Source organism: Eptesicus fuscus, chromosome 19 (genome assembly GCF_027574615.1).
Source record: "Eptesicus fuscus isolate TK198812 chromosome 19, DD_ASM_mEF_20220401, whole genome shotgun sequence".
Taxonomy (NCBI): domain Eukaryota; kingdom Metazoa; phylum Chordata; class Mammalia; order Chiroptera; family Vespertilionidae; genus Eptesicus; species Eptesicus fuscus.
This window is the reverse complement of record NC_072491.1, coordinates 318148-343084: the sequence shown is the minus strand read 5'-3', so window position 1 is coordinate 343084 and position 24937 is coordinate 318148. Positions and strand designations below refer to the sequence as shown.

At 66.2% G+C, this 24937-nt stretch overlaps 3 protein-coding genes across 4 annotated transcripts in view; 2 read left to right on the top strand and 1 right to left on the bottom strand.

Annotated features, from left to right (window-relative positions):
• Positions 1 to 5467, top strand: part of MROH1 (maestro heat like repeat family member 1) — a 39564-nt gene extending 34097 nt beyond the window's left edge. For both annotated transcript variants that reach the window (XM_054708388.1, XM_054708387.1), the window contains exons 35-44: positions 27 to 223; positions 2371 to 2508; positions 2829 to 2943; positions 3307 to 3453; positions 3646 to 3834; positions 4111 to 4266; positions 4339 to 4473; positions 4555 to 4657; positions 4726 to 4791; positions 5237 to 5467. In XM_054708388.1, coding sequence (XP_054564363.1) covers positions 27 to 223; positions 2371 to 2508; positions 2829 to 2943; positions 3307 to 3453; positions 3646 to 3834; positions 4111 to 4266; positions 4339 to 4473; positions 4555 to 4657; positions 4726 to 4791; positions 5237 to 5322 — 1332 coding nt within the window. In that variant the 3' untranslated portion in view covers positions 5323 to 5467. The remainder of the gene's footprint in view (positions 1 to 26; positions 224 to 2370; positions 2509 to 2828; positions 2944 to 3306; positions 3454 to 3645; positions 3835 to 4110; positions 4267 to 4338; positions 4474 to 4554; positions 4658 to 4725; positions 4792 to 5236) is intronic.
• Positions 5468 to 5586: 119 nt separating this feature from the next.
• BOP1 (BOP1 ribosomal biogenesis factor) lies at positions 5587 to 24914 on the bottom strand. The gene is made up of 16 exons (XM_028136626.2): positions 24641 to 24914; positions 22735 to 22926; positions 18084 to 18173; positions 8289 to 8443; positions 8103 to 8220; positions 7927 to 8028; positions 7640 to 7852; positions 7405 to 7566; positions 7245 to 7325; positions 7101 to 7170; positions 6883 to 7015; positions 6621 to 6801; positions 6246 to 6534; positions 6082 to 6166; positions 5891 to 5998; positions 5587 to 5813 (listed from the first exon to the last, which is right to left on the bottom strand). The coding sequence occupies exons 1-16, from the start codon at positions 24731 to 24733 to the stop codon at positions 5660 to 5662; spliced, it is 2226 nt and encodes a 741-aa protein (XP_027992427.2). The 5' UTR covers positions 24734 to 24914; the 3' UTR covers positions 5587 to 5659.
• Positions 9932 to 11834, top strand: SCX (scleraxis bHLH transcription factor). The gene is made up of 2 exons (XM_008159694.3): positions 9932 to 10625; positions 11468 to 11834. The coding sequence occupies exons 1-2, from the start codon at positions 10071 to 10073 to the stop codon at positions 11504 to 11506; spliced, it is 594 nt and encodes a 197-aa protein (XP_008157916.1). The 5' UTR covers positions 9932 to 10070; the 3' UTR covers positions 11507 to 11834.
• Positions 24915 to 24937: the final 23 nt, after the last annotated feature.

Genomic DNA, 24937 nt, shown 5'->3' with positions numbered 1-24937 from the left:
GAGCCTGAGATGGCCCCTGTCCCCAGGCCACCTGCGCGCTGCACGAGGTCATGTCTGCTCCGGCGTCCGGGCCTGCGGTGACCGAGCTCTACCCCCAGCTGTTTGCGGGGCTGCTGCTGCGCGTCAGCTGCACGGTGGGCGTCCAGCTGCCCCGGAACCTGCAGGCCAAGGAGCGGAGGGCCGGCAGCTCAGCACTGGCCTCCAGGACCCTTGATCCCTGCAGGTAACAGGTCCTCAGCTCCTGCCCCAGCACCTTCCTGTGAGCACAGAGCGTGTGGTGTGAGCGCGCCACACTGGGGTGCCTCTGGTGTGTATGCGCCAGGCCAAGGGGGGAGTTTGTGCCTGGAGCCATGTCTCCCTGGTGACACACTGCAGGGGCACACTCCTGGGAATGCAGCTGCCCTGGGCTGCCCCCTCCTCTCCTCTGAGAAGCTTGGCTGGGGACTGTCTGGGATGCGCTGCAGGTCCCTGGGGCAGTGCCGGCCTCGCCTCGCGCTGGTGGGCAGGGGCTGGTGGGGACGGTCAGGCAGGTGCAGAGGGTTCCTCCTTCGGGAAGGGTGTGGGGTGCTGTAGGGCCTGCAGGGAGCCACTCCTCCAGCGCAGCCTCTTCGGCCCAGTCCCCCCCCATCACCCAGGCAGAAGCTCTGCAGGAGCCTGACTGCCTCCCCAAGGTCTGCTGTCCCAGGTCAGCCCAGCCTCAGCTTGTGCAGCCACTTCCCCCAGGCCCACGTGGGCCCAGGGTCCTGTGGTCTCTGCCAAGCAGGCATTGGCCCTGGCAGGAGACGGGGTACAGGCGAGGTCAGCTGTTCGCTGAGGGTGGATCACTGAGCTCAGCAGTCTGGGTGTCTGCCTGCCCGCCCTGGTCCCTAGGGCCACTACCAGGCCCAACAGTGGCCCCTCAGGGCTCCAGCTACCTCGGCCACAAGGTGAGCACAGGAGCTGAGTGGCCGTGAGCCCGGGCCACCTCCTTACCCATCCCAGGTGTCTGGGGTTGGATGTGCCCCTTGGCTGGGACGCACGGGGACAGCGTCACCACCCCGCCCCCATGCAGGCTGCTCTGCCACAGGACCAGCTCGTAAAGCCTCGCAGAGGCTGCGTGCCAGGGCCTGCCCAGCTCTGCAAGGCCAAGTGGAAAATGTGAACGGACCAGAGGACACTAACCCAGCGAGCCCAGGGCCTGGCGCGCCGGACGCTGCCCCATGGCCGGGAGTTGTGGGGGCTGCAGGCCACACTCCCTGCCCCGGGGCCCTGGGCTGCCACCCCTGAGCTGGGACCGGAGCAGAGCCTGGCGCAGGTCTTGGCTCTGATGGAGGCCGTGAGCCTGCGAGTCAGACCCTTGCAAATGCCGCATCCACAGAAATTCCGGCAGCAGGCACCGGCAGGGAGGCTCCTCCCTGAAATTGTCCACATCCTCCTAGGCCAGACCAATGCCTTCATTTGTTGCAGCCGAGAGCTGCCCAGAGCACTGGTCTCAGCCTGGAGCAGGGTGAGGGGCTGGCCCTGCATCTGCCCAGTGACCCTGGTGGCCGGTGAGGGAGGCCCCCCCTATGCCTGGGCCTCCGCTGGACTCCAGGCTCCAGGGACAGCAAAGGGAAGAGCAAGAGTCGCCGTCCAGTGCTTTCTCCCCGCTGGCCCCTGGGTGGGTGTCTGCGCTTCGGCCAGGAATTCCCAGGGAGGGTGCCTCGCAGACACACACCTCCGCGGGCCAGTGAGAGGGGACCACTGTGCAGCGGGGAGGGGACAGTGCGGGAGGAGGGGCTCCCTGCGTGGTTCTGAGGACCCTGCCAAACTGTCTGTGGGCCACAGGCTTTGCTGGGAGGCTCTGCAGGTGCAGGCCCACTGCTCTCCCCCGACCCTGAGCTGAACGCTTCTGCCTGAGCTGGGGGCCTATCCCGGCGAGAGGGGTGGACACTGGACTCCAGCTGGGCCCTGTGGGCCTGGCCCCTCCTGCAGGGCTCTGGTTGGGACAGCAGGCACGGCCCAACCTACCATCTGCGACTGGCCAAGTGGGTGGGCAGCACCGGGCATTTCCTACGAGCTGCTCCGGCTCCTGGCGGCCATGTCCTCGGAGCAGGTTCTCTCCATCATTTGCACAGCAGCCCAGTTGACCCCTGGGAGTGGACTGGGCTCCACCTGCTGTCCCTTCCTGCAGGATGTGGGGGCCCCTGCGGGGGGAAGGCTGTGCACATGGGAAAGACAGCTTGAGGTGCAGGGACAACTCTGTGAGGGTCCAGGCTCAGGAGTGGGGGCAGCAGTCTTCACAGAGGGTCCGGAGTGGGAGGGGGAGCTGGCGGGGTGTGGGCTGCATAGCCCTGGGACTTGTGTGCCTGGGGGGGGGCGGGGGCTGAGTGCAGCTGCCTGTCCCCCCAGCACTGCAGTGGATGCTCTGCGGGCCGTGCTGCTGCGGGGCGGCAGCGAGGACGTGGTGCAGCGTGTGGAGCTGGAGGGGGGCTGGGAGCTGCTGAGCACCTCCGCAGGGCATGAGGATGGGGTGGCCCGGCTGGCCAGGTGAGCACTGTGGGCAGCTCCTGTCCAGGCAGTGGCTAGGGGCTCTGGGACCCACAGGGAGGCACACATGAGGGCCCCCTAGTGGTGGAGCTTCCTGAGTCTCTGCCCAGCCTGAGAGCAGGTATACCCGAGGGCACGCGTGGGCGCATGGGCCTCCCTCTGGCGTGCGGGGTGGGGGGGTGGGGCACAGGTTCCTGGGACTGAGGGCTCTGACGTGCAGGGTGGAAGAGGCCCTGCCCATTCCATGGGGGAGTTGGCCCAGGATGGACTCGGGGGTGGCCCAAAGCCCCACCCTTGCATGGCGTGGTCTCCTCCCCCAGTGCCATGGCCAAGTTCGCAGGCCCCCGGCTGCCCCTGGTGATGAAGGCGCTGCTGGGCGCACACAGCAGTGTGTACGAGGCCCAGAGGGTCACCTCCACAGCTTTCCTGGCCGAGGTAGGTGCTGCTTGCTCTGATGGCGAGGGACCCATAGCGGGGCAGCCCCCATAGGCTGGCACTGACCTGGCCTCGCCCAGCCCCCTGGGCCACGCCTGGTGCCACGCCTGCTCTGTGCCAGTAGCACCGACAGTGCTGACGACTTGCCCAGGCCACACCATGGGGCCGGGTGGGCTGGGTCCAGAAGGTGGGAAAGAGGACAGGGAAAGCCTTTAGCCTAGCTTGGCCCTTAGCTGACCTTTGCAGCATCCACCTCACAGTGGCCTGGGACTGGGCTGCCCACAGCGCACTGGAGAGCATTGGGGAGGGGGCCAGGCCAGGGAGTGAGCCCCTGGGAACAGGTCACAGCTCCTCTGCCTCCAGCTGCTCACCAGCAACGTGGTGAATGACCTGATGCTTCTGGAGTCGCTGCTGGACAACCTGGCCGCCCGGCAGAAGGACCCATGTGCCGGTGTACGGCGGCTGGTGCTCCGCGGCTTGGCCAACCTCGCCTCCGGCTCCCCCGATAAGGTGAGCTCCCCGCCAGCCCCTGGGGCCGATGGAGGGACAGTGGAGCTGTGGTCCCGGAGACCCAGGCAGGTGGGGGTGTGCGTGGAGGTGGCCTGGCGAGCCTGTGGGCGGGGTCTGGTGATTCTGTGAACCGTGTCACAGGCCCCAGGGCTCGGTGACCTGGGGACACAGCTGAGTGCAGGGCGTCCCCAGGTGCGGGCCCACGGCCCCCAGCTCCTGACAGCCATGATCAGCGGGCTGGACGACGGGGACGACCCACACAGCCTGGTGGCCCTGGAGGCCATGGCAGGCCTGGCCAAGCTGCTGGGCCTGGCGGAGCCCGAGGACCTGCGCGCGGTGCTGCTGCACACGGCCATCCGCATCCGGCCCTTCTTCGACAGCGTAGGCGGGCGGGGATGGGAGGGCACCCACTCCCAGCCAGGCACCTTCTCCCGGCCCTCCTGCCTCTTGAGCCTCAGCCCCTGCCCCACCTGCTCCCCAGGTCACCCTGGCTCCCTCCCAATGCTCTGCTGGCCCCACCTCTGCTCCTGGTCAGGCCCGTGGCAGGCGGGCAGCACCCACAACACAAGGACAGGATGTGGAGGGGAAGGGCCCAGGGCTTGGTGCTGTGGCTGGCAGGGTTGGGCATGCCTGGGGGTGATACCTATGTCCCCGCAGGAGAAGATGGAGTTCCGCTCTGTGTCCATCCGCCTCTTTGGGCACCTCAACAAGGCCTGCCACGGGGCCTGCGACGACGTCTTCCTGGAGCAGGTGGTGGGGGGACTGGTGCCCCTGCTGCTGCATCTGCGGGACCCCCAGGCCTCTGTGGCTGCTGTGAGTGGCCGGCGGGGGAGGGGAGAGCCAGGTGGGGCTGGGACGGGCAGGGCGCTGAGTGCTGCCCCGCAGGCCTGCAGGTTTGCCCTGCGCATGTGCGGCCCCAACCTGGAGTGTGAGGAGCTGGCAGCCGTCTTCCAGAAGCACCTGCAGGATGGCCGTGGCCTGCACTTCGGGGAGTTCCTCAATGCCGCCTGCAAGCACCTGGTGAGGGGGTGGGCGTGGGGTGCGTGAACTGCGTGGGTGTGACCGCGTGGGGTGCTCCTGACTGGCTGGCGGCCTCTGCAGATGTGCTACTTCCCAGACCTGCTGGGCCGCCTCGTGAGCACCAGCCTGTTCTACTTCAAGAGCAGCTGGGAGGACGTCCGCGCGGCTGCGCCCATGCTCACAGGTGAGTGCCCCCCTCTCTGCCCCTCCCCAGGGCCTTCCCCGCCCCCTGACCCCAACCCCTGCCCGCAGGGTTCCTGGTGCTGCACGTGGAGCCCCAGCAGCAGGCGCAGGTGGACCTGGAGCAGCTCATTGCCGGTGAGCAGCACCCCGCCCCCCCAAGGTCAGGGCCCAGGGGCCCCTGCCACCCCCACCTGTCTGGCTGCACAGGGCTCCCACTGACCCTGTGGGCACCAGGGGGGACTAAGTGATTTTCCTGGATTTCAAGGATTTTTTCCCTGTCACTGGTGACCTCATCGTCTCTAGTAATTCACGGAAACTTCTTAACTGTTCCAAAAGAGCTTAAAAAACACTAAAAAAGGAAAAACTATCTTTCCGTTGGCTCCCGAGCCCTCCCAGCAGAGGCCTGTCTTAGGAGGGTGGTAGGCGGGTGGCCCCACGCACCGGGTGGGGAGTGCTCCATGGGGTCCTGCGCCAGGAAGGGGGTGGGACAAGTCCTAGCACTGCCTGAGTGGGGGCCCTGGCTCAGAGTCAGTTCTTGAAGGGCCACGGAGGCGCCCCAATGCAGCTCCTTGTCCCCCAGCCCTCCAGCTCCTACTCAAGGACCCAGCCCCCAAGGTGCGAGTGAAAGCTGCCGAGACTCTGGGCCGCCTGGTGAAGTTCGCCTGAGGCTCCGGCATGCTGTCCCCGACAAGCAGCACCGCCAGGGCTGGCCTGGGCCTCGGAGCGCCTGCCCAGGCCTCGCGGGACCAAGCAGGGCGGGCAGTCTGTGCCCCTCCCCCCGGCTTCCAATAAAGCTGTTCACTCCTCAGCAGGTGACGGGGGGTGCAACGCGTGGCCTTTCCTTGTGGGACAGGTTAGCTGGTCCCCCCACTGGGAAGATTGAGTTCGTGAGGCGTGGGGGTAGCTAGTCAGCAACTCAAACGCAAGGCCACAGCCCCAGTCGGGGAGAAACATCTCTATTGAGGGTCTGAGCCGGTGCCTGGACCCAGCGCAGGCCGGGCTTCTAGGAGAAGAGGTGGACGGTGCCATCAGCCCCCGAGGAGAAGACCCACGGCTGGGTAGGGTGGAAAGCAACGTCCAGCACGCCCAGGTCTCGGGTCAGCGTGTGCCCCCTCAGCACCTTCACGGGCACCAGCAGCGGGTTCTGCAGCAGGTCGCTGTGGGAGAGGGAGGGAGGGTTCAGACAGGGGCAGTCCCCGGGGCAGTCCCCTGGGGGAGAGAGGTCAGCACTCACTTGTACACCATCCCGTGGCAGACGATGACGCTGCCGTCGTCGGAGCCGGATGCGAAGAGCGGGTACCGGGGGTGGAAGGCCACCGCCCGCAGGGCCTTCTTGTGGTGCCTGGAAAGGGGACCCGATTGAGGGCAGGTGGGGGGTGGCCCAGCGATGACAGCCCTCCCGCACACGCACGCGCAGGGCCTCACCTCAGCACTCGGTACGGCTTGGTGGAAAGGTCCAGGTCAAACCACACCAGCTTGCTGTCGTAGCTGCCGCAGATGAGGTTGTCACCTGGGGGCAGACGTGGTGGTGGGAACCTGGTGCCGGTGATGCCACCCAAGGGGTGCGTCCCCCATGCCCCCCCCCTCACCTGCAGGGTGCACAGCCATGCTGGACACCCACTTGCAGTTGGGCATCAGCTTCTTGGTGAGCTCCTGGCGCAGCAGGTGGTACAGGCGGACGCTGCGCTGGGAGGCCACCAGCAGGAAGGGCCGGACGGGGTGGAAGGCCACGCGCTGCACCTGCCCGTGGCTGCGGCGGAAGGGGCTCTGGCTGCGGCGGCGGCTCAGCTGGTGGATCAACACTTGGGTGTGGCCCTGGGTGGCCAGCACCACGGCCATGTAGTCCCCTCGCCCGTGCCAGGTCACCTGGGTCACCGGCTGCAGGAGGTGAGGTTGGCTGAGCAGGCCCTCCTCTGCACCCCCACCCCACGCCCTCCCATGCCCCCACACTCCATGCCCCACACCTTGCCGTGGCAGATGCGCAGCCTCAAGCCCCCCTGGCGCTCCTCCTCGGAGGCTTCCAGCCAGCGGGCGGGCTGCAGGGCAGGCTCCTCGGGTGGGGTGAAGGTGCCCAGCAGCTGGTCCGTGCTGCCCACGACCAGCCGGTCCCCCAGAGCTGGGTTCAACAGCAGCACCGCGTCCTCCCTGTAGGCAGAGCCGTGCGTGGCCGCTCAGACAGGCAGCCCCTGCTGCCCCAGCCCCTCCCCCACCCAGCCTCACACTTACACGGCCACGGCCACCAGGCAGATGGCGGGGTTGGGGTTCCATGACACACTCTTCACCACGCCCCCCACGGGCACAGTCCTCATGCAGCGGGCAGTAGCCACCTCCCAGAGCCGCACGGAGCCATCATCTGAGCCTGGACACAGCAGATAGGCCCTCAGTGCCCGCCCTCCCACCCAGGCCCTCAGGTTGGGGTTCCCCCACTTTAGGTTTAGGCCCACCTGAAACCAGCCACTGGCCCCCTGGGGAGACACTCAGGCAGCGGACGAGGTCGCTGTGGCCCCTATAGACCTGCAGAGAAGGGGCAGTGAGGACACGAGGACATGGACAGTTCCCAGGCGTGTGCTCCCCCACCCCCTGCTCACCAGGGCCTGGCATGTGGGGAAAGGCTGCAGGTCCCGTGGGCGAGGCAGTTTGGGGATGAGGTCTTCAGGGTCCACATTCACCTGAGGCGGGAAAGCACGCGGTCACCGTGTACCCCTCCCTCCCCCCACTCCCCGACCCAGGAACCCCGCCTCTGTGTACCCTCATCTTGCGCTGCCGCGGGCACAGATAGAGATCAAGGCAGCGCTCGAAGCGCTCATGGATGAAGCGGCCGTAGGCGGGCACGGCCCGGAGGCTTGGGAACTTGCGTGGCAGGAAGTTAAGCTTCCGCTCACTGGGCTCCTGCTGCTCCCAGGCCAGGCTCTGTGGACACAGACGGGGGCGGGGGTGAGCTGGGGCCAGGGCCCGGGACAAACCCCACCTGAGCCAGACCCACCTCCTCCTCGCTGGGCAGGTACTCGGGGGGCGGGTTGTAGGACTCGGCGTGGCCCGGCAGGGCCAGCTTGGGCGCCGGCACATGCATCTTGTGACGTCCCAGCACGGCATTGGGGTCCTCCTGGGCCCACAGGTCATAGAAGCTGGGGGTAGGGTCCCGGGGCCGGCGAGGCTGGATCCAGCCCATCTTGATAGCGTGCACCATGCGAGACACCTGCAGACAGATGTGGTCAGGGCAGGGCAGGGTGGGGTGGGCGGTGTGGCCGCACCTGGAGGAGGGGCACCCACCTTTTCCTTCTCCACCAGGGACGGGATGAAGCTGCGCTTGTCGGCGGGGCGGTTGGTCACCGGGTGAATCATGAGGTCCCCACTGAAGAAGTCCACGGCCGGCTGGGGAGACGAGCACAGGCTGTGGCCAGGTCCCTGCAGGTGCCCCGACCCCAGGGCCAGCCATAGCCACCTACCTCATACGGGTCAAAGCTCGCATCCCCAAACTGGCCCCTCTGCAGCCGCTGCACCAGGGCCACCTGCTCATCTGTCAGCCGCACGTCGTGCCCCGTCATCCGGTCCTGCACTGTGCGCCTGGGGGACCGCCCATCAGAGTCCAGCTCCAAGCCTCCCCCCTCCCCCATCCTGCCCCCCAGGCTCACCAGTAATCAGGGTCGTCCATCTTGTCCAGAAACTGGTCCAGCTCATCGCGGGTTCGCACGGGCTTATAGATGCGCCTGCCGTCCAGATCATAGCCCACGTGAGGGAAGTCATCGTACCACTGCAGGGGCACGTTGCCCACCGTGTTCCGCACGTCCTAGGGAGCAGGAAGCAGGTCAGCACTGCAAACCCACCGTGCCACCCCCCCTTTCAAGCCCCTCAGAGACAGGCGAGGGGGAAGGGCGAGAACCAAGGGACAGGACAGGCCTCAAGGCAGGACCAGGCACCCCGACACGTGCCTGCTCTGGGGCGTGACGTGGCACAGTGGCCAGGCTGCCCCCCTTCAGCCCACAGAGGCTCCGGAGCTGCACCTCACATTTTCCACTGAAGTGGTGCCGACCCTGAGCCCCCCCGGATTCCCTGGCCAAGGCTCTGGAGCCACAGACAAGGGTGAGCTCATCGCGTGGGCTCCCTCCCCTGGCAGGGACTGAAGCAAAAATGGGCAGCCACAGGCAGGGAAGACCCCGCCGACCCCTCCAAGGGGAGGCAGAGGCCACTGCATGCTGCCTACAGGCATGCAAGGACCCCCCAGCTACCCCCATTCTGTCCGCCACCCCTATGGGCAGAGCAGCCGCATTCCTGGACACACATTCCTGGTCAAGGCCCCTGCCAGCCACCACCCTCCCTCCACCCAGCACTGAGACTGCTGCCCAGGCGCCGCTTCCTGCAACAGTAGCCACAGGGGGAGGGGCCGGAGGAGAGTGAGCCCAGCTGGGAGCCCAGGCCCTTGCAGGACAGAACCCTCTGCACCTGCCCACCGGCCTTAGCACTCCCAGCACGGGCACCATGTGCCCGCTCAGTGCCAGGAATGCCCTTCCTTCTCTGCAAGGGTGGGGGCCTCCAGTGCCCCCAAGTCCACTCGGCCATTTCTGAACTGGACAGACCCTCGGGGGGAATCCAGGGGCAGGGGGTGTGGAGGGGCATGCGGAGGCTTCTCCAGAGAAGAGGCATGAGCCAGGAAGCAGTCGGGGGGGGGGGGGGGGACCGCGGTCCAGGCAGAGGACACAGCTTGTGCCAGACCTGGAGGGTACAGCTGATGCCAGGTGGGGGCAGGTGCAGAGGAGGCTGTGTGCCACCAGGGGACCCCACATGTCAATGTTAGGGGGGGTTGCAGGAATTGGGGCTGAACTGTAGCTCCTCAATAATCCTCTGTGCCCCCCCACCACCCCGCCTGCCTGGCACAAAAGGCCCAAGTGTACATGGGAGGGAGAGACAGACAGGGTGTGGCCAGGCGCCGTGGCCAGGGCAGCTGGGTTAACTTGGTCATGCCAGAGAAAAAGGCTGGGGTCGTGGGGTCCCCTTTGACCCTCCTGCCCTGCTGAGGGGGAGCGAGGGGGCTGCACAGCACAGCCCCACATCCACCCAGAAGCGGGCTCCCACTTTCCCGCATCCCCCAGAGGCAGCAAGATGCTCTGGGCCAGGCCAGTGCCCCTTCAGCGCGGCGCCCGGAGGCAAAGGGACGCAGGGCCCCAGCTCCGCGGCCTCCAGGGGCGGGGAGGCGGGAGGAGGGCGGGGCCGCGAGGGGGAGGGGCCGCCGCCGCTATAAAGGCCGGGCCCGCGGCCCCACTCCAGCCCGGGACGCACACGTGCGCGCGGTGCTGCAGCCGCCACCGTGGGCGCCCCAGACGCGCGCCTCCCCGGCCCGGGCGCCTGCCCACGAGGCTCGGCGGCATGCGCTGCGCGCGGAGGAGCTGACGGCGTGCCCGCCGGCCCTGCCCCTCACCATGCTGCGCTCGGCGCCGCCCGGCCGCTACCTGTACCCAGAGGTGAGCCCGCTGTCGGAGGACGAGGACCAGGGCAGCGAGAGCTCGGGCTCCGACGAGAAGCCCTGCCGCGTGCACGCCGCGCGCTGCGGCCTCCAGGGAGCCCGGAGAAGGGCCGGGGGGCGCAGGACGGGGGGCGGCCCGGGCCCCGGAGGACGGCCCGGCCGGGAGCCCCGGCAGAGGCACACGGCAAACGCGCGCGAGCGGGACCGCACCAATAGCGTGAACACGGCCTTCACGGCGCTCCGCACCCTTATCCCCACCGAGCCGGCCGACCGCAAGCTCTCCAAGATCGAGACGCTGCGCCTGGCCTCCAGCTACATCTCGCACCTGGGCAACGTGCTGCTGGTGGGCGAGGCCTGCGGCGACGGGCAGCCCTGCCACTCGGGGCCCGCCTTCTTCCACGCCGCGCGGGCTGGCAGCCCTCCACCGCCCCTGCCGCCCCCGGCCCGCGACGCGGAGAATGCCCAGCCCAAGCAGATCTGCACCTTCTGCCTCAGCAACCAGAGGAAGTTGGTGAGTGTGGACGCAGGGCACCCACGGATAGGGCCCTGAGAAGGACGTGGAACCCCTACCTCCAAATCACCCCTACAGCCCACACCTGCTGGGCAGAGGCAGGGCCAAGGAGCAGCCCCCTGGCAGCGCCTGTAACCCAAGGGCGCGCGTCCCAGGGAGGGAGGAGGCAAGGCTGGAGGCGGCAGGCCGGGCCTCTGTGCGTCCCCAAACACAGTCCTCCGGGGACCAGACAGGCCCACCCAGGACCAGGTGGGGTCTGAGAGGCAGGCACCGCCTGGAACAAGCTGGGGGCACACAGGGCTGGTCTGAGCGATTCTGGGCCCTCTGCCTCCACAGGGCGGGGAGGGAGGCAGGAAGGACCCCTCGGGGCCAGTTGCCAGGCTACAGCCCCTGCCCTGGCCTAAGGCTTCTCGGGCACCTGCCGTCCCTCCCTTGGCCCAGCCGGGCCCCAGGGCTGCCCACCCAGATGTGCCGTGGGTCTGAAGGCAGGAGGCTGGCAGGGGCTTGGGGCGGGGGTGAGGGCTCCGCAGGGCGTGATTTACAGCTCCTGCTGTGCTTGGTGGCACCGGAGAAGCAGGGTGAGCGGGAGAAAATACGGCTCGGCTTTCCCCAATCCCCACTTCCTCTCCAGACAGCACGCGCGAGCTCCTGGGGCCTGAACATCTGGGAAATTTAATTTTACAATTCCGGCTGCGCAGCAGTGTGCTCTCCTCCCCACTGCCCGGGGAAGCGGGGTGAGCGCGAAAGGGGGCTTCCCTGGCCCGCCACCCCGTGGGCGCAGGGTCCGAGGCGCCGGCGGCACTGGGTCTCTGCCGGGCCCTGACACTGCCCTCCCTCTGCAGAGCAAGGACCGGGACAGAAAGACGGCCATCCGGAGCTAGAGGCTGAAGCCACCGGGCGACCCGGAGAGCCCCAGGGACCTGACTCGGGCACAGGCCTCCTGTGCGGGCACCCACAGGCCTGCTCCGCCTCCGGCTGCGAGTGGGGCCCATGGAGAGGCAGGTGGCGACGGGACTCTGAGCTGGCCACAGCACTGCCCAGGCCATTGGAACTGTCCACGCTGGCTTCCTCCCTGGGTTTTCTTTGGTCACTACATGTTGGCATCTTGTGTCTTTGATATGATAATATAAAGTCTGAAAATTTTGTATAATTAAAAACAAAACAGTATCTTCCAAAGTGGGAGCCCACTTCCTCTCAAAGGGTCCAGCGTCCATCCTGGCCCACCCCCAGGGGCTGTCTCTCCACGCCCGCTCCTACTGGGCTGGAGGCACCCAGCTCTCAGGGCAGGCCCCACCCGCCAGGCCCAAGGCACAGTGCGGCGCCTCCTGACAGGGCACTGGGCCTGGGGGACAAAGGAGACAGAGGGGGGAGGACAGGGCTGGTGGGTGCAGCTGCCCTGGGGCCCCACTCAGGACCTGCATGGTGCCAGTGCTTCGTGTGGGCCTCAGGGCCTTGGCACTTCAGCCTGTGACCATGGAGCCCCAAGAAATGGACGTGTGGGGAAGCTGAGCGAGGGGCAGTGCCTGGCAGCGTGGGTCCACAGGCCTGGGCCAAGAGGCAGCCCCTGCATGCACCCCGGGGTACGCCCCGTCCTGCCCAGCCCTGCCCTTGGCCCACACGGGAAGGACCTTAGCCACTTACCCCCGTGTCTACCCTAAAGTGCCATCTGCCAATGAGGAGGGCGCTGGGGCCCCTCCCTGGCTGTGCACAGCTGGCTCACCATTAAACCCTGCAGGTGACAATTACAGCTCGGCGGCTGTGAGCTCCGAGGGCACAGCGAGAAGGCGGGGTGGCCTCGGTGGGCCTCCTCCCCCACCCCGGGGCCAGCAGCCTGACTTCTGGCGAGTGTGAGGAACGGCCCAGAGGGCAGGTATCGGTCCTGGGCCTCAGCCTCCGTGCAGGCGCCGGGCCCCTCGGACATGCCCTCCTGGGCCCCGGGGAGCGGCCAGGTGCTGAGGCTCACATGGGCAACCCAGCAGGGCAGGGCCAGAGCTGCCCCCTCCTCTGCATGGATGGGCTCCAGGGAACTGCGGAACAGGAAGCGGTGGTGTAATTTCGGAGGAAATTCTCAAAGCCAGAGCCATTAAGGGCTAGAGGGGGGCTGTGTCCAATCTGATAGAAATATAACAGGATAAAAAGTCACAGCGGCAGGTCCACTCGGAGAAACCCAACCCCAAATTTCCTCTCCCTAATCCTGAAGGAGCCCACAGCTGGCCCAGGGAGGGTGGAGGGCGGAGGGCGCGCTCGGTCACTGCACCAGCCCCCCACCCGCCTGCTGGGGAGCAGGACCCAGCAGGGGACTCCGGGGCCACCTGGGGACTGAGAGAGGCTCCCCTTCCCCTCCTGGGACCCCAGGACACCAAGAACATGCCCTGGGGGAGCTGGGCAGCAGTGCTCTGGGGTGTCCGAGGCACCCCTTGCTGCACTGAGCCCACGCAGGCTGTGGGAGGCTCCGTGGCACACTGGCCTCACGTCTCCACACCTGGGCCCAGGTTGGGGGGACAACCTCCTTCATGAACCCCCACAAGATGATGGGTAGCCACTGTGCGCCTACCTCACGTCACCAAGTCCCCATGGGGAAGGGGGGCACGCAGTGAGGCCGAGAGAATATCCTGAGGAGCAGGACAGACGGGAGGCCGAGGGGGGGCGGTAGGGGGTGTGGAGGGGGAGCAGCGGCAGGGACCCGCCTGGGCGCGTGCGGAGGAGGACGTGTGGAGGTGGGAAGTCAGGGGGAGGACAGGCCTCTGGGACGGTCCCCAGGGCCCAGCCGGTCGGGTGCACGCGGGCCAAGCCCTCTGCTGCCTGTGACTCCAGCAGCGGCTGCAGCTTGGCTGCCTCGGGCCTGGGCAGCGGGCCCGGCTGCTCCCTGAGCTGCACCAGTAGCAGCGGCTGGACCGCCAGCCAGCGGGGGGGGGGGGGGGGGGGGGGGGTGCGGGGAGGAGCACTCCGTCACCCTCCACTGCTCCAGAAATTCAAACCAGACTGGGGGCGGCCCCACGCACGTCCCCTCGGCTGCACAGCCCGCTGGGCCGGGGGTGGCAGGTGCTCCCCCACCGCAGCCCTGCTTCCTTCCCTCCACCGCTGGCCAGGGACAAAGACCCAGGGCTTTCTGTGTGCCCCACAGGCATCTGGGAAGGCGGGGGCCGCCGCACCGGGCCAGCAGCCGCCTCTGCAGGCCAAGCTGGACTGGAAACACTCCCATCGGCCTGGGCTGTCAGCTCCCTGTCCCCGGCCGGGGAACGAGCTGCTGGCGGCACCACATGATTCATCACCAGGCCGCCTGCGCCCGCGGCCAGCCGGCCCCCACCCTGCTCAGCACCTGCGTCTGCCAGGAAGCACATGTGACCCCGCGGGGGAGCACGCCAGCCCCTCCAGGTCAGGCCCTGTGCTGCAGGCCGGGCTGAGGGCACAGGCGGCCCCGGCCCCGCTCTCCTGGGGCCGCTCTGCCCCAGGGACCGGCCCCATCCGTCTGTGGGAGCCACGGGCAGGTCCCCCCCGAACCGCGCCGGACGAGGCAGCCAGTGGCTGCGTGCGTGCGGCGGCGGCGGCGGCGGCGGCGACGGTTCCGCCCGATGAGCCCGCCCCTCCCCCTCCCCAAAGTGGCTGCAGCTGTCAGGACCGCAGATTGGAACTGCAGGTACGCTGGCCGGCTGCCACCGCCCGTCTGTCTGCGAGGGAGGAAGCCGGCCCACCTCTGGAATCCTTCACTCGCTCCTCGTTCCCTCTCCACCTGTCCCCCGGGAGCGCGGGGTCAGCCGCCCTCGCTCCGCTCGCTCTTCCCGGCCCTCTCCGATTACAATGCGGCCCTGTTCGCAGCGCCCCTGCACGAAGCTCCCGCCTGTCTTGGGGGCCTGGGCCTTCCTGCTCCCCGTCCTCGGCTCCTCCGAGGTGTCTGATCTCAGGGCCCAGCTCACCTGCTGCAGGGAACCCCAGAGGCTCCGGCAGGCGTCCCGGTCCTGAGACCCAAGGGTTGGAGGAAGCCGGCGGAGGGGACCCAGCAGGGCGGGAAGCAGGCAGAGCCCCTTCCCCCGCCTCCTCCATGGGCTGCCCGTTAGGTCTGGACTCAGGAGCAGGGCAGCTCTGCGACACCAGCCCCGGCGCCCCACTCCGTCTGTCCGTCCCTCACCAGAGCCGTGCCGGCTGGGCCGCCCCTGAGCCAGCCGACACTTGTAGGCACAGGGCCCTCCAAGCTCACTGATGCCCCTACCTGCTCGGCTGTGGGGGAGCAGGTCTGTCCCCAGGGGGTCTGCAGGGGGAAGGCGCGGAGACACCCCTGCTCCCAGGTCCTCAGATACTGAGACCCCAACCCCGGCCCCTCTCCTGGGCTGACCAGGGTCCAGGGAGCGTTGCTAGTGGGGTGCAGGCTCTGGCCCCTCACTGAGTGTCAAGGCCTGTTCTGAGCCACACGACTCAGAGACAGAGCAGCCCTCGTCCTGGGAACTGCACACTGGCCCCCGGCCCCCACCTCCTGCAGGGCCCCCCCAGCACCAAGCAGGGCCCTCAGCTGTCCCTGCCTGAGCCACACCCCTGCCAACCTCCCCAGAGCTTGCCTCCCAGGGTCACACCCCAGCCCCAGGCAGCCCTTCTCTGGAAGGGGGCCGTGCCCGGCACTCCTCCCCCCGGCTAGGCTCCCAGTGCCAGGGAAGGTGGCTCTCAGTGGGCACCCAGCAGGCTGGGGCTCTGCAGCCACCTTCACCTCGGCTGCTGCACAGACCCAAGACCCGCTGGGTCCCAGGGTGCTCACTGCACACCTCCTAAGGGGCCAGGACACCCCCTGCTTCCTTCCTTCTCACCAGCCCTGCCCTGCCTGCCCCCGGGGGGCTTCTCTCCAGCGAGAATGGCTCCTGGGCAGCGCCAGGCCCACCCGGGCAGGGGCCCCACCCAAGCACCCTGGCCTGGCTCAGCGCTGGAGCGGGGCAAAGGCACCAGGGGGCACTGCGGTCTCGACCATCACTCCCACCGAGCCCTCCCGCCACCGACGAGGCCGTGGGTCAGCAGTGCGGCCAGTGCCCCTCCCAGGAGAGGCAGGGACCAGACCCGGGCCTGGCAGCGGCCCCATTCGGAGGCTGGCTGAGGGGTGGAGGCCGCCAGGGAGGCCGGGGCACGGGGCGGTCTGTGAGGCTGAGACACTAGCAGGCTCCGCGCTGGGCGTCCCACAAACAGCTCAGAAACCCGAGCCGCCTGCTCGGCTGCCAGCGACGACGCAAGCGCTCTGAGTGCGCGGCCGGGCGGGGCGGGCGCCCCGGAGGAGCGGGAGGCCGCCAGCACTGGAGGCAGCTGCCGGTTCGGTAGCTCGGAGAAGCCATTAACGGCGTTTGGCGCAAGAGCAGAGGGGATCGCGGGTTCTGGACGCAGACAGGCCTGGCTGTCCCTGCGGATCTGAGATAGCTCCGAGCCGAGGGGGGCCGTGGGGGCCGAGGAGCCGGCCAGCGCCACAGCCCTGCCCCCACCCCGGCCTGGGCGCAACCGGCTGGCTCGGGCCCGGGGTCCTCCCTGCTTTCTGCCAGAGTTCACAGCGGCCCTGACCCCTCACCCTAGACACACAGCCGCAAGCCTGCTGGGGGCCCCTCCCTGCCCAAGGTTTTCCTCAGTTTCTCCAGCTGCTTAAACAAAGAGGAGGGGCAGCGCCGTGCAGACCGCCAGCCCCCTCCCCGCACCCCTCCCCCACCCCTGGGCCCTGGCGGCTGGATGAGATCACGTCTGTGAGGTGCCGGTGCCCTGGAGAGGGGCGAGGTGGACATGTGGGGGCTGGGCGGACGAGCCCACAGGCTCCTCGGCTCCCCACTCGCCAGGACCCTGCCAGGACCAGCACCGTCCGGGGACTTGGCCCAGTGAGCTTGGGGAAAGGGACAGAGGGTGAGTCCTGAGACAGAACCAGGTCTCCCAGGAAGGCAGGCACCACGCCAGCGGAGTCTGGATGGGGGTGGGGGGGCAGGCCCAGCTGAGGCACAGCCAGAGGGCCCAGAAGCCCCCAGCCCGGGCCTCAACTCTTGACCCGGGCGATGGGTAGGGCAGGCCCGAGGGGCGGGAGGCTGGCGCATGGAGGGCCTCTCTCCCAGGAGCACCCCCGTCAGGAGCCTGCCCTCCGCCGAGTGGGGTCCTGGCACCACTGGCCACCCCCAGACTCGCGGGAGAAGAGCTGCCCTGACCAGAGCGGTGGTCACAGGTCCTGGCATCACAGCCAACCAGGTACAGCCCAGGGAGCGCCAGGGTCTGCACCCTGACCCTTCGGTCACCTGGCCGCACCCCACACGCCCCAGCCTCCAGGGCCTCCTCCCCGAGCCCACCCAGCGTTGCTCAGACGCTGGAGACACAGCCACAACCACCTCAGGGTGGGAGCCACGGACCCACAAGCACCCAAGGGGCACCCGTTTCTGACGGTGGGGGCACCCGACGGACTCCCGAAAGCCGGGCTCGGCCGCCCCTCCAGCCACCAGGGGCTGCTCTGGCGGCAGAGGGCGGGCAGCGCGGCTCCTGCCTGTCACTCAGCCGCCATATGGGATACTCATCTCGGAGGAAGCGCCCGCAGCCCCCGCAGTGGCTCCGGGACAGGAGCGCCCCTCCCCCAGGTGGGAGGCCCCTCCCCCGGCCTGCACTCCATTTACAATCATCATCGATTTCTCAAAATACCGAATATAAAAAAGTAGCCGACAGGATGTGGCTGCCGACAGCCAGAGCCCCTGGGAGGGGGAGACAGGCAGGGAGCCGCTCCGCTCGGCCCCCCTCCGCCGCGCGCCCGCTGCTCCGGCCAGGAAACCAATTTATTTTGTTTTGTCTCTGTTCTCTGAACGCACAGAGACCGGATCGGGCGGACAGCCAAGGCTCCTGCAGCCGCTGCCAGCAGAGCCTAGGATGGGGGTGGAAGCAAGTGGGGGGCCGCCCTCCCCAGGCCTGGCCGCCCCGACAGGCGCAGGAAGCGCTCCTGAGGCCAAGGACCTGGCCCCCCAGCCTCCAGGCACACCTGACAGAGGTACCAGGGAGGGGACGGGTGGACGAGGACCACGGCCACCGCGCGCTCAGAGCTCCCCGCTCCCCGCCCACCCATCAGGACCTCTGGACCCCAAAGGGAGCCCCTGCTCCACATCACACGGTCCCCACTTCCCCTCCCGACTGTGAACTTGAGGCCACCAGATCCAGGGGCCTTGCCCAGCCTGTGCCGGGAGGACCTGGCGCCAGGGCTGCTGCCCTCCTCCCTCCGCGCTCGAGACAGGTGGCCCGGTGGCCGGGGTGACAGGCCTGGGTGGTGTGGGGAACGCCAGGCGGAGTGTGACCGTGCGTGCCAGCCCCCACAGGGCCAGGGCACAGGCTGGGCCGCCGCACCCCTCCCCCCGCGATGACACACACCCTGCAGTCATGAGTCCCAGACCCCAATCGCTCTTCCAGATCCCGAGTGGGGCCGGGGCCAGACGCCCACTCGGCCGCCCGAGGGCCGCTCTCCTGCCCGCAGCGCCGGCCTACCTCCTCGTCGGAACTGTCCTCCGCGTACTCGTCCTCGCCCTGTGCTCCTGCCGCCTCCGTCCTCGGGGGCGAGGAGGGGGTGCTGGCGGCCTGTGGAGGGAGGAGAAAGTGCTCCTGTTGACACCAAAGCCCTCTGACCCCAGGCCCCTCCTGGGGGGTGGGAGCGTGAGGACAAACTGTCCGTCCAGCTGACTCTGAGGTCACGGTTCCCGCCACCCCCCATCTCTGAGAAGCTCCAAAGCAGCCGGGGCCTCAGGACAAGACCAGGGACCCCCAGGCCTCGGGGGCCTTTTGGGGAGTGGGCCCAGCCGGGTCCTCTGTCGGGGCCAAACCCACGCCATGTCTAAGCTCTGGGAGAGGACCCGGGGGTAGGGGGAAGGCGGGGGGAGGGCGCGACACCTGGTGCCAGGCCGCAACCAGCCACCAGCATCCCTGAGCCCCGTAACGGAAGAGGGGGCTACAGGGATCCTGGCCCAACAGCCCCAGTGCCAGCTTGGGGTCCGGGGCAAAGTGAGGGCTGGGGGTCCCACTGGAGGGAGGTGTGGCGCCGTCAGCCACATCCCAGGGGCCACAGCAGCCCCTCCCAGAGCAGACCCCGCCCTTGGCCCAGGCCCAGCTTCAGCCCCGCGGCACCTGGGTCCCCGGCTCTCAGGCCCCGTCCCACCCACCACATCCCTGGCCCCAGGCTGACCCCATCCACCAGGTCAGTGAGTGGGTGTTGCTGAGCATTTACACCTCAACCTGGAAAACAGATTCCAGCCGCATGGTGGGGGGACCGGTGCACTGGAAGGGGGTGATGGGGAAAACAGTCCGCACTCGCCCCTGGGGGCAGTAAGTGCTGGGGAGCAGGAACCTCCAGCACAGCCCCCCAGGCCCAGAGCCCGCGCCCCCCGCCCCCAGGACAGCTCTTCCTCCTGCTTTCCCCTCAGTGTGAGGAAGGTGAACCCTAAGTTTCTCCCGGCCAGGACCCAGGCAGGATTTGGTCTCCATGACCCCTGCCCCTGCTCCCGCACCGCCGGTCAAAGTGGGTTGGCAAGGCCTGGAAGGCGTGGGTGCAGGCAGGGATACAGAGGGCGACCCCGAGTCCCTGCCCTACCCAGGCCCAAAGCTCTCTGCCATTCGTGCCCACGGAGCCCCCAGCAGGCACACCTGCCCCAGGCCCTGGGCCCGGCTGTCTGTGAATCTCAACAAGACCCAATGGGCATTGCTCACGGCCGCCCACAGCGCCAGCCCGCCCGGCGCTCCTCAGGCGCCAAGTCCCTCGGCATCTGTGCCAAAGGTGTGGCCAGGGATCTGGGCGGGAGACGCAGACACGTGCCCTGTCCGGTGACTCCCACAAGACTCAATGCGCAGTCCCCTTGGGGCACCCCGTTCCCCCCCTCCCACACCTCCAAGACCCGATGCTGCAGGGCAGCCAGCAGCCGCCAGGGGGCAGTGCATTGAAGAAACAGTTAAGGAGCAAGACCAGGAAGACATAAAGCAGAAAGGATGCCAGCACAGAAATGAAGGTCCCTGCACAGCACCCCAGTTCTGGCCGTCAGCACCCCGGGTCCTCGGGCACACCCCGCCACGGTGGTGGGGTTCCAGATCCACACGGCCCTGGAGGGGCTCAGGCACCATCTGGCACTGCCCCCTGAACCTGCCCATGTGGACTGCTGGGGCCGCAGGCAGGAGGCACGGGAAGCAGGGTTCTGTGGGCAGCTGGCCCTGAGGAGGGGCTGCGGGTGGAGCCCAGATCTGGCAGGGTCCCCACACCCCATTCCCGGGGTTCACAGTGAGTTCTGTACACAGGACTCTGTTATCTGGAAAATACTGCACCTTGGGCTGAAACATTACTAGGTCTCTTTTGATCGCAGCAAGCAAACTAATGAAAGTGGGAACTTTTTCACAAAAGATTAAAAAAACAAAATAGAGCTCTAGCCAGTTTGGCTTAGTGGACAGAGCGTCGGCCTGCAGACTGGAGAGTCCTGGGTTCGATTCCAGTCAAGGGCACATGCCTGGGTTGTGGGCTCAATCGCCAGGAGGGGGCGTGCAGGAGGCAGCCCATCCATGATTCTCTCTCATCACTGATGTTTCTCTCTCTCCCTCTCTGAAATCAATAAAAACATATTTTAAAAAAATAGAAAATGACCCCATGTAAATAGAAAAGACCAAACCAAACACAACAAGCAGAAAAAAGTGGGTCTAAACAAGCAGGAAAGGGAAGACATGGCTTTAGGCACAAACCCCCCCGAGACGTGGAACCAAGAGCAGGCAGTGACCCTGGCCAGCCTCTCTGCTGGGAGATGGGTGAGGCCCCAGGAAGGGGTGAGTGGGGGTGGGGAGGAAGGTGGGGGGCTGAAACCAGCCCAAAGGAGAGAGAGGACAGTGTGGGTGGTCAGTGGAGAGCCAGGGAGAGGACGGAGGCGGACATGGGAGACACAGGGAGTGTGGCCTCCTTCGGTGGCCCAGGTGCAGGCGGCTGGCACCAAGCTCCCAGCAGCAGCTCGAAGACACTGACACACCGTCAAGAGTGCGCGGGGCAGCCCTGGCCGGTGTGGCTCAGTGGATAGAGCGTCGGCCTGTGGACTGAAGGGTTCCGGGTTCGATTCCGGGTCAGGGCACATGCCGGGTTGCGGGCTCGATCCCCATTAGGGGGAGTGCAGGAGGCAGCCGATCAATGATTCTCTCTCATCATTGGTGTTTCTCTCACTCCCTCCCTCTCTGGAATCAATAAAAATATTTTTTTTAAAATAAAAAGAGTGTGAGGGGCAGAGCTGGAGAGTGCAGCCAGGAGACCGGGCGACTGGCCTGGCAGACAGGGACTCAGGTCAGCAGGGCGATAAAGGACGGGGACAGGGCTGTCACCCCCAGGGGGCTGGAGACAGGCAGGGTGCACAGAGGAGAGCGGACACAAGATGAGGAGGAGCAAGGAGTCCCCCCAACGACACCCAGCCAAGCAACAGGGCTGGGGCCACTGCTCCCGCAGGAAGGATGGGGGAGCGGCCAGCACCCGACCGCCGTGCCGGGCGGTCCCTGTCCTCATTCACACCCAAGGACACGGCTCTTCCTCCCCGAGCTCCTCCTGCCCGCGGCTGGAGAGGGAGCGCAGAAATCCAGCGCCGGGACGACCCGCGCTTCCCCAGCCCCGTGGGAAGGACATGCCCGGTAAACGCACAGCCGTTTCCACCCAGGAAACGAGAAAAGGGACTTCAGGCTGGACAGTGAGCTGCGTTTTAGGGGGAAAGGTGAGCTGAAAGGGAGTTCTAGGAAAAGGGATTCCAAAGAACAGACGGAGCAGCCCTGGCCGGCGTGGCCCAGTGGTTAGAGTGTCCGCTCATGCAAGGAAGGGTCTCGGGTTCCATTCCTGGTCAAGGGCACGCACCTGGGTTGCAGGTTCGATCCCCGACCACCGTTGGGGTGCCTGTGGGAGGCAGCCATTCCGTGTGTCTCTCTCACATCGATGTCTCTCTCTCTCTCCCTCTCCCTACTCCTTCTTTCCACTCTCTCTAAAAATCAACGGGAAAATATCCTCAGGTGAGGATTTTTTTTTAAAGTTAAAAAGACATGGAAAAACAGCTGCTCACAACCCTACAACCCAGGGCCAGGAGCGAGAAGGCGCCCTCTCCTCTGAGCGCCCAGCGCCACGGGCACCAGTCTGCGTTCTGGTCCGTCAGGAGAGAAACTCCTGCACAAGCCCAGGCCTTCTGTTCTCGGACTCAGGGCCAGTGCACACGGTTAAAGCTGCTCCTCAGAACATTCTAACTAACAAACGTTGCATTTCCGTTAAATTCAGCTCGTCTCCCTGTTGTTAATTAAGAAAGAGCGAGGTGCACCTTTCCCCAACATCACAGAACAGGTGGCCCCGGGGTCCGGTGAGGTGGCCTGGCTCCCTCAGGTGTCCCTTGCCTGCAAACCCCCTCAGGATTTGCCCCTAAAAACCTAGCCTAGCTGAAACCGGTTTGGCTCAGTGGGTAGAGCGTCGGTCTGCGGACTCAAGGGTCCCAGGTTCGATTCCGGTCAAGGGCATGTACCTTGGTTGCGGGCACATCCCCAGCAGGGGGTGTGCAAGAGGCAGCTGATCGATGTTTCTCTCTCATCGATGTTTCTAACTCTCTATCCCTCTCTCTTCCTCTCTGTAAAAAATCAATAAAATATATTAAAAAAAAAAAAAAAAAAAAAAAACCTAGCCTAGCCCTAACCAGTGTGGCTCAGTGGATAGAGCGTCAGCCTGAGGACTCAAGGATCCCAGGTTCGATTCTGGTCAAGGGCATGTACCTTGGTTGTGGGCACATCCCCAGTAGGAGGTGTGCAGGAGGCAGCTGATCGACTTTTCTCTCTCATTGATGTTTCTATTCTCTATCCCTCTCCCTTCCTCTCTGTAAAAAAATCAATAAAATATATTTTTTAAAAACCAGCCTAGCGACTTGGGCTGAGTGCCCTGGAGAGCATCCCAGCTTCAAACACGTGTTCCACCTGGTCCCAGATGTGTCCCAGGTGCATCAGAGGAGCGACAAGGCCTGGGTTCCTCAGGAAAACTGGGAGGAAGCAGTGCAGGGAGATGTGTCCCCCCGCACCCCCACCCCCAAGGGCCCAAGGCCTGCCAGGTGCTTTCTTTCCTGGACGATTTCATGGAGACAAGGGAGCCCACGCGGGGTCCTGGGTCACTCACCTGTTGCCCAGCAGTCTTCTCTGTCCTGCCGTGGCCCTCACCACGGCCGGCCTCATCCTGTCCCTCAGTGGAGTCCTCGCTGCTGTCACTGCCAGAATCTTCCAGGCCTGAGAATACACTCTCCTCACTGTCGGAGAGGCCAGAATCGCTGCCGTCCCCGAGGCCAGGAGCACGGGCCCAGAGGAGAGAAGGCTGCAAGAAGCACAGTGTGAATGATGGCAGACCCCACGGCCTGCTCCCGTGGCCACACACGGACCCACAGCTCCTGTGGCCAGCCTCCACGGCCAGGTCAGGCCTTCCTCACAGCCCACCTCCGCCCTTGGAAGGGACATTTAAGTCCCAGCATCTCACAAGGGAAGGACTTTGGAAAACAATGTCCCCTTCTTAGAACTCACTTCGCATCCGCTCTCCCCCTCCACACCCACCCGGCACCCAAGGCCCCAGAGCTTTGAGGGCGAGAGGGCAAGGCTTTCCCCCCTGAAGAGCCTCCGTACCCAACCAGGCGGGACAGCAGTGGGTGCAAAGTTTGGTTGAAGAACGATAAAAACGAAGCTTGTCTTAAAAACAAGATTACCATGCAACCCCTGGTGGAGAAGATACCATCTCATCCCTAACTCTACAGGCCGGGTGCACAGTGAGCAGGCCCATCACTGCCTTTACTTACTTGTTTGTTTGTTTATTATTTATTATTTCAGAGAGGAAGGAGAGGGAGAGATAGATAGAAACATCAATGATGAGAATCATGGATCGGCTGCCTCCTGCACGCCCCCTAGTGGGGATCAAGCGCGAAACCCAGGCATGTGTCCTTTACTGGAATAGAACCTGGGACCCTTCAGTCTGCAGGCTGATGCTCTGTCCACTGAGCCACACCAGCCAGGGCCCATCACTGCCTTTAGAAGTGGAACAAGAGCCCTGGCTGGTGTGGCTCCGTTGGTTGGGCGTCATCCCAGCCAATCAATGTTTCTCCCTCCCTCTCTCACTCTAAGAAATGTTTTAAAAATTTAAAAAGAAAAATAAATTCCTCTTTGGAAAGTGTGACTGGCAGACATTTAGGAAGCATCTGAGTGGAGAGTCCTATATTTCACTGTGTCTCAGTATTTATAAGTCTCTCGCCTCACTGGACAGCCTGCACGCACCAGGTATTCCACAGCACTCCCCTCCGCTTTCACAGAAGCAAGCTGCCTATTTCCGACACTTAGTTAGCTACGCCACTAGAGCAGCAAGTGCAAATGGCATCGGCGGTTTGGGACGAGCCGAGCCCAGTGGTGCCAGCAGCCAAGCCCGGGCCCAGGGCGGCCTGCTGGGGGGGGGGGGGGGGGGCAGGAGGACGTGCCCCAAAGTGAGGGGCAACCCCGCCCCCTGGAGTCAGCCAGAGGCCCCACTGCCCGCGCCTGGTAGGACCCGGGTTGGATGACAGCCCCACAGCCGAGCCGGGGTTCGGCTGGACAGCACCAGCGGCCATGAGTCCAGTGAGAACGAGGTGTCCGAGGCCGCGGGCAGTGGGTTCTAGTCAGGCTTCCTTATTCGCACAGCCTCCCTCCTTTTTGCAACGTATCTAACACGTAAGTGATGTGTAAACATGGAAGTGCTGACGGCGGGCGTGAGCGGAAATCTCTCTCCCGGTGGGAGGCAGAACTCCGCGGGTCCGAGAGGCTGCTGCACGAGGGGCCGGCTCCCGTTGCTGTTTCTCTGCTGCTCATCCTTCCGCCCCACAGACCCGTCCCCTCCGCTCCCACTTCGGCCGCCCTTTGCGCAAGAGGCACTCTCTGCCCTGGACGCCCCCAAGGGCCGCCTGCACCGGAGGACAGACTCCTGCTCCCACTCCCGCACGCGAGCTCGACCCACGCCCCCAGCCGCCACGTGGGATCCACGCCGCCCGCTCACATCCCGCGGCGCCCGCTGTCACCTCCTCGGGCTCTGGTTCCGGCTCCTGAGGTCGCTTCCCGGGCCGAGCTCCCGCCGCCGCGCCCGCGCACCCCGTGCTCCGCGCGCCCACCATGATCCTAGCGGGTCCCGCCACTTCCGGCAGCGACTCGGTCGCGTGGGCCTGAGGGCGGGGTCAGAGGGGTCAGATGGCGCGGCAGGCTCGCCCCGCGCGCTCTGATTGGTGAGGCGCAGCGGAGCCAGGGTGCGCAGGCGCGCAGCGTGTGGGCGGGGCCTAGGGCCGTGCGGACGCAGAAAGGCGGCGCCGGCGTGGGGGCGC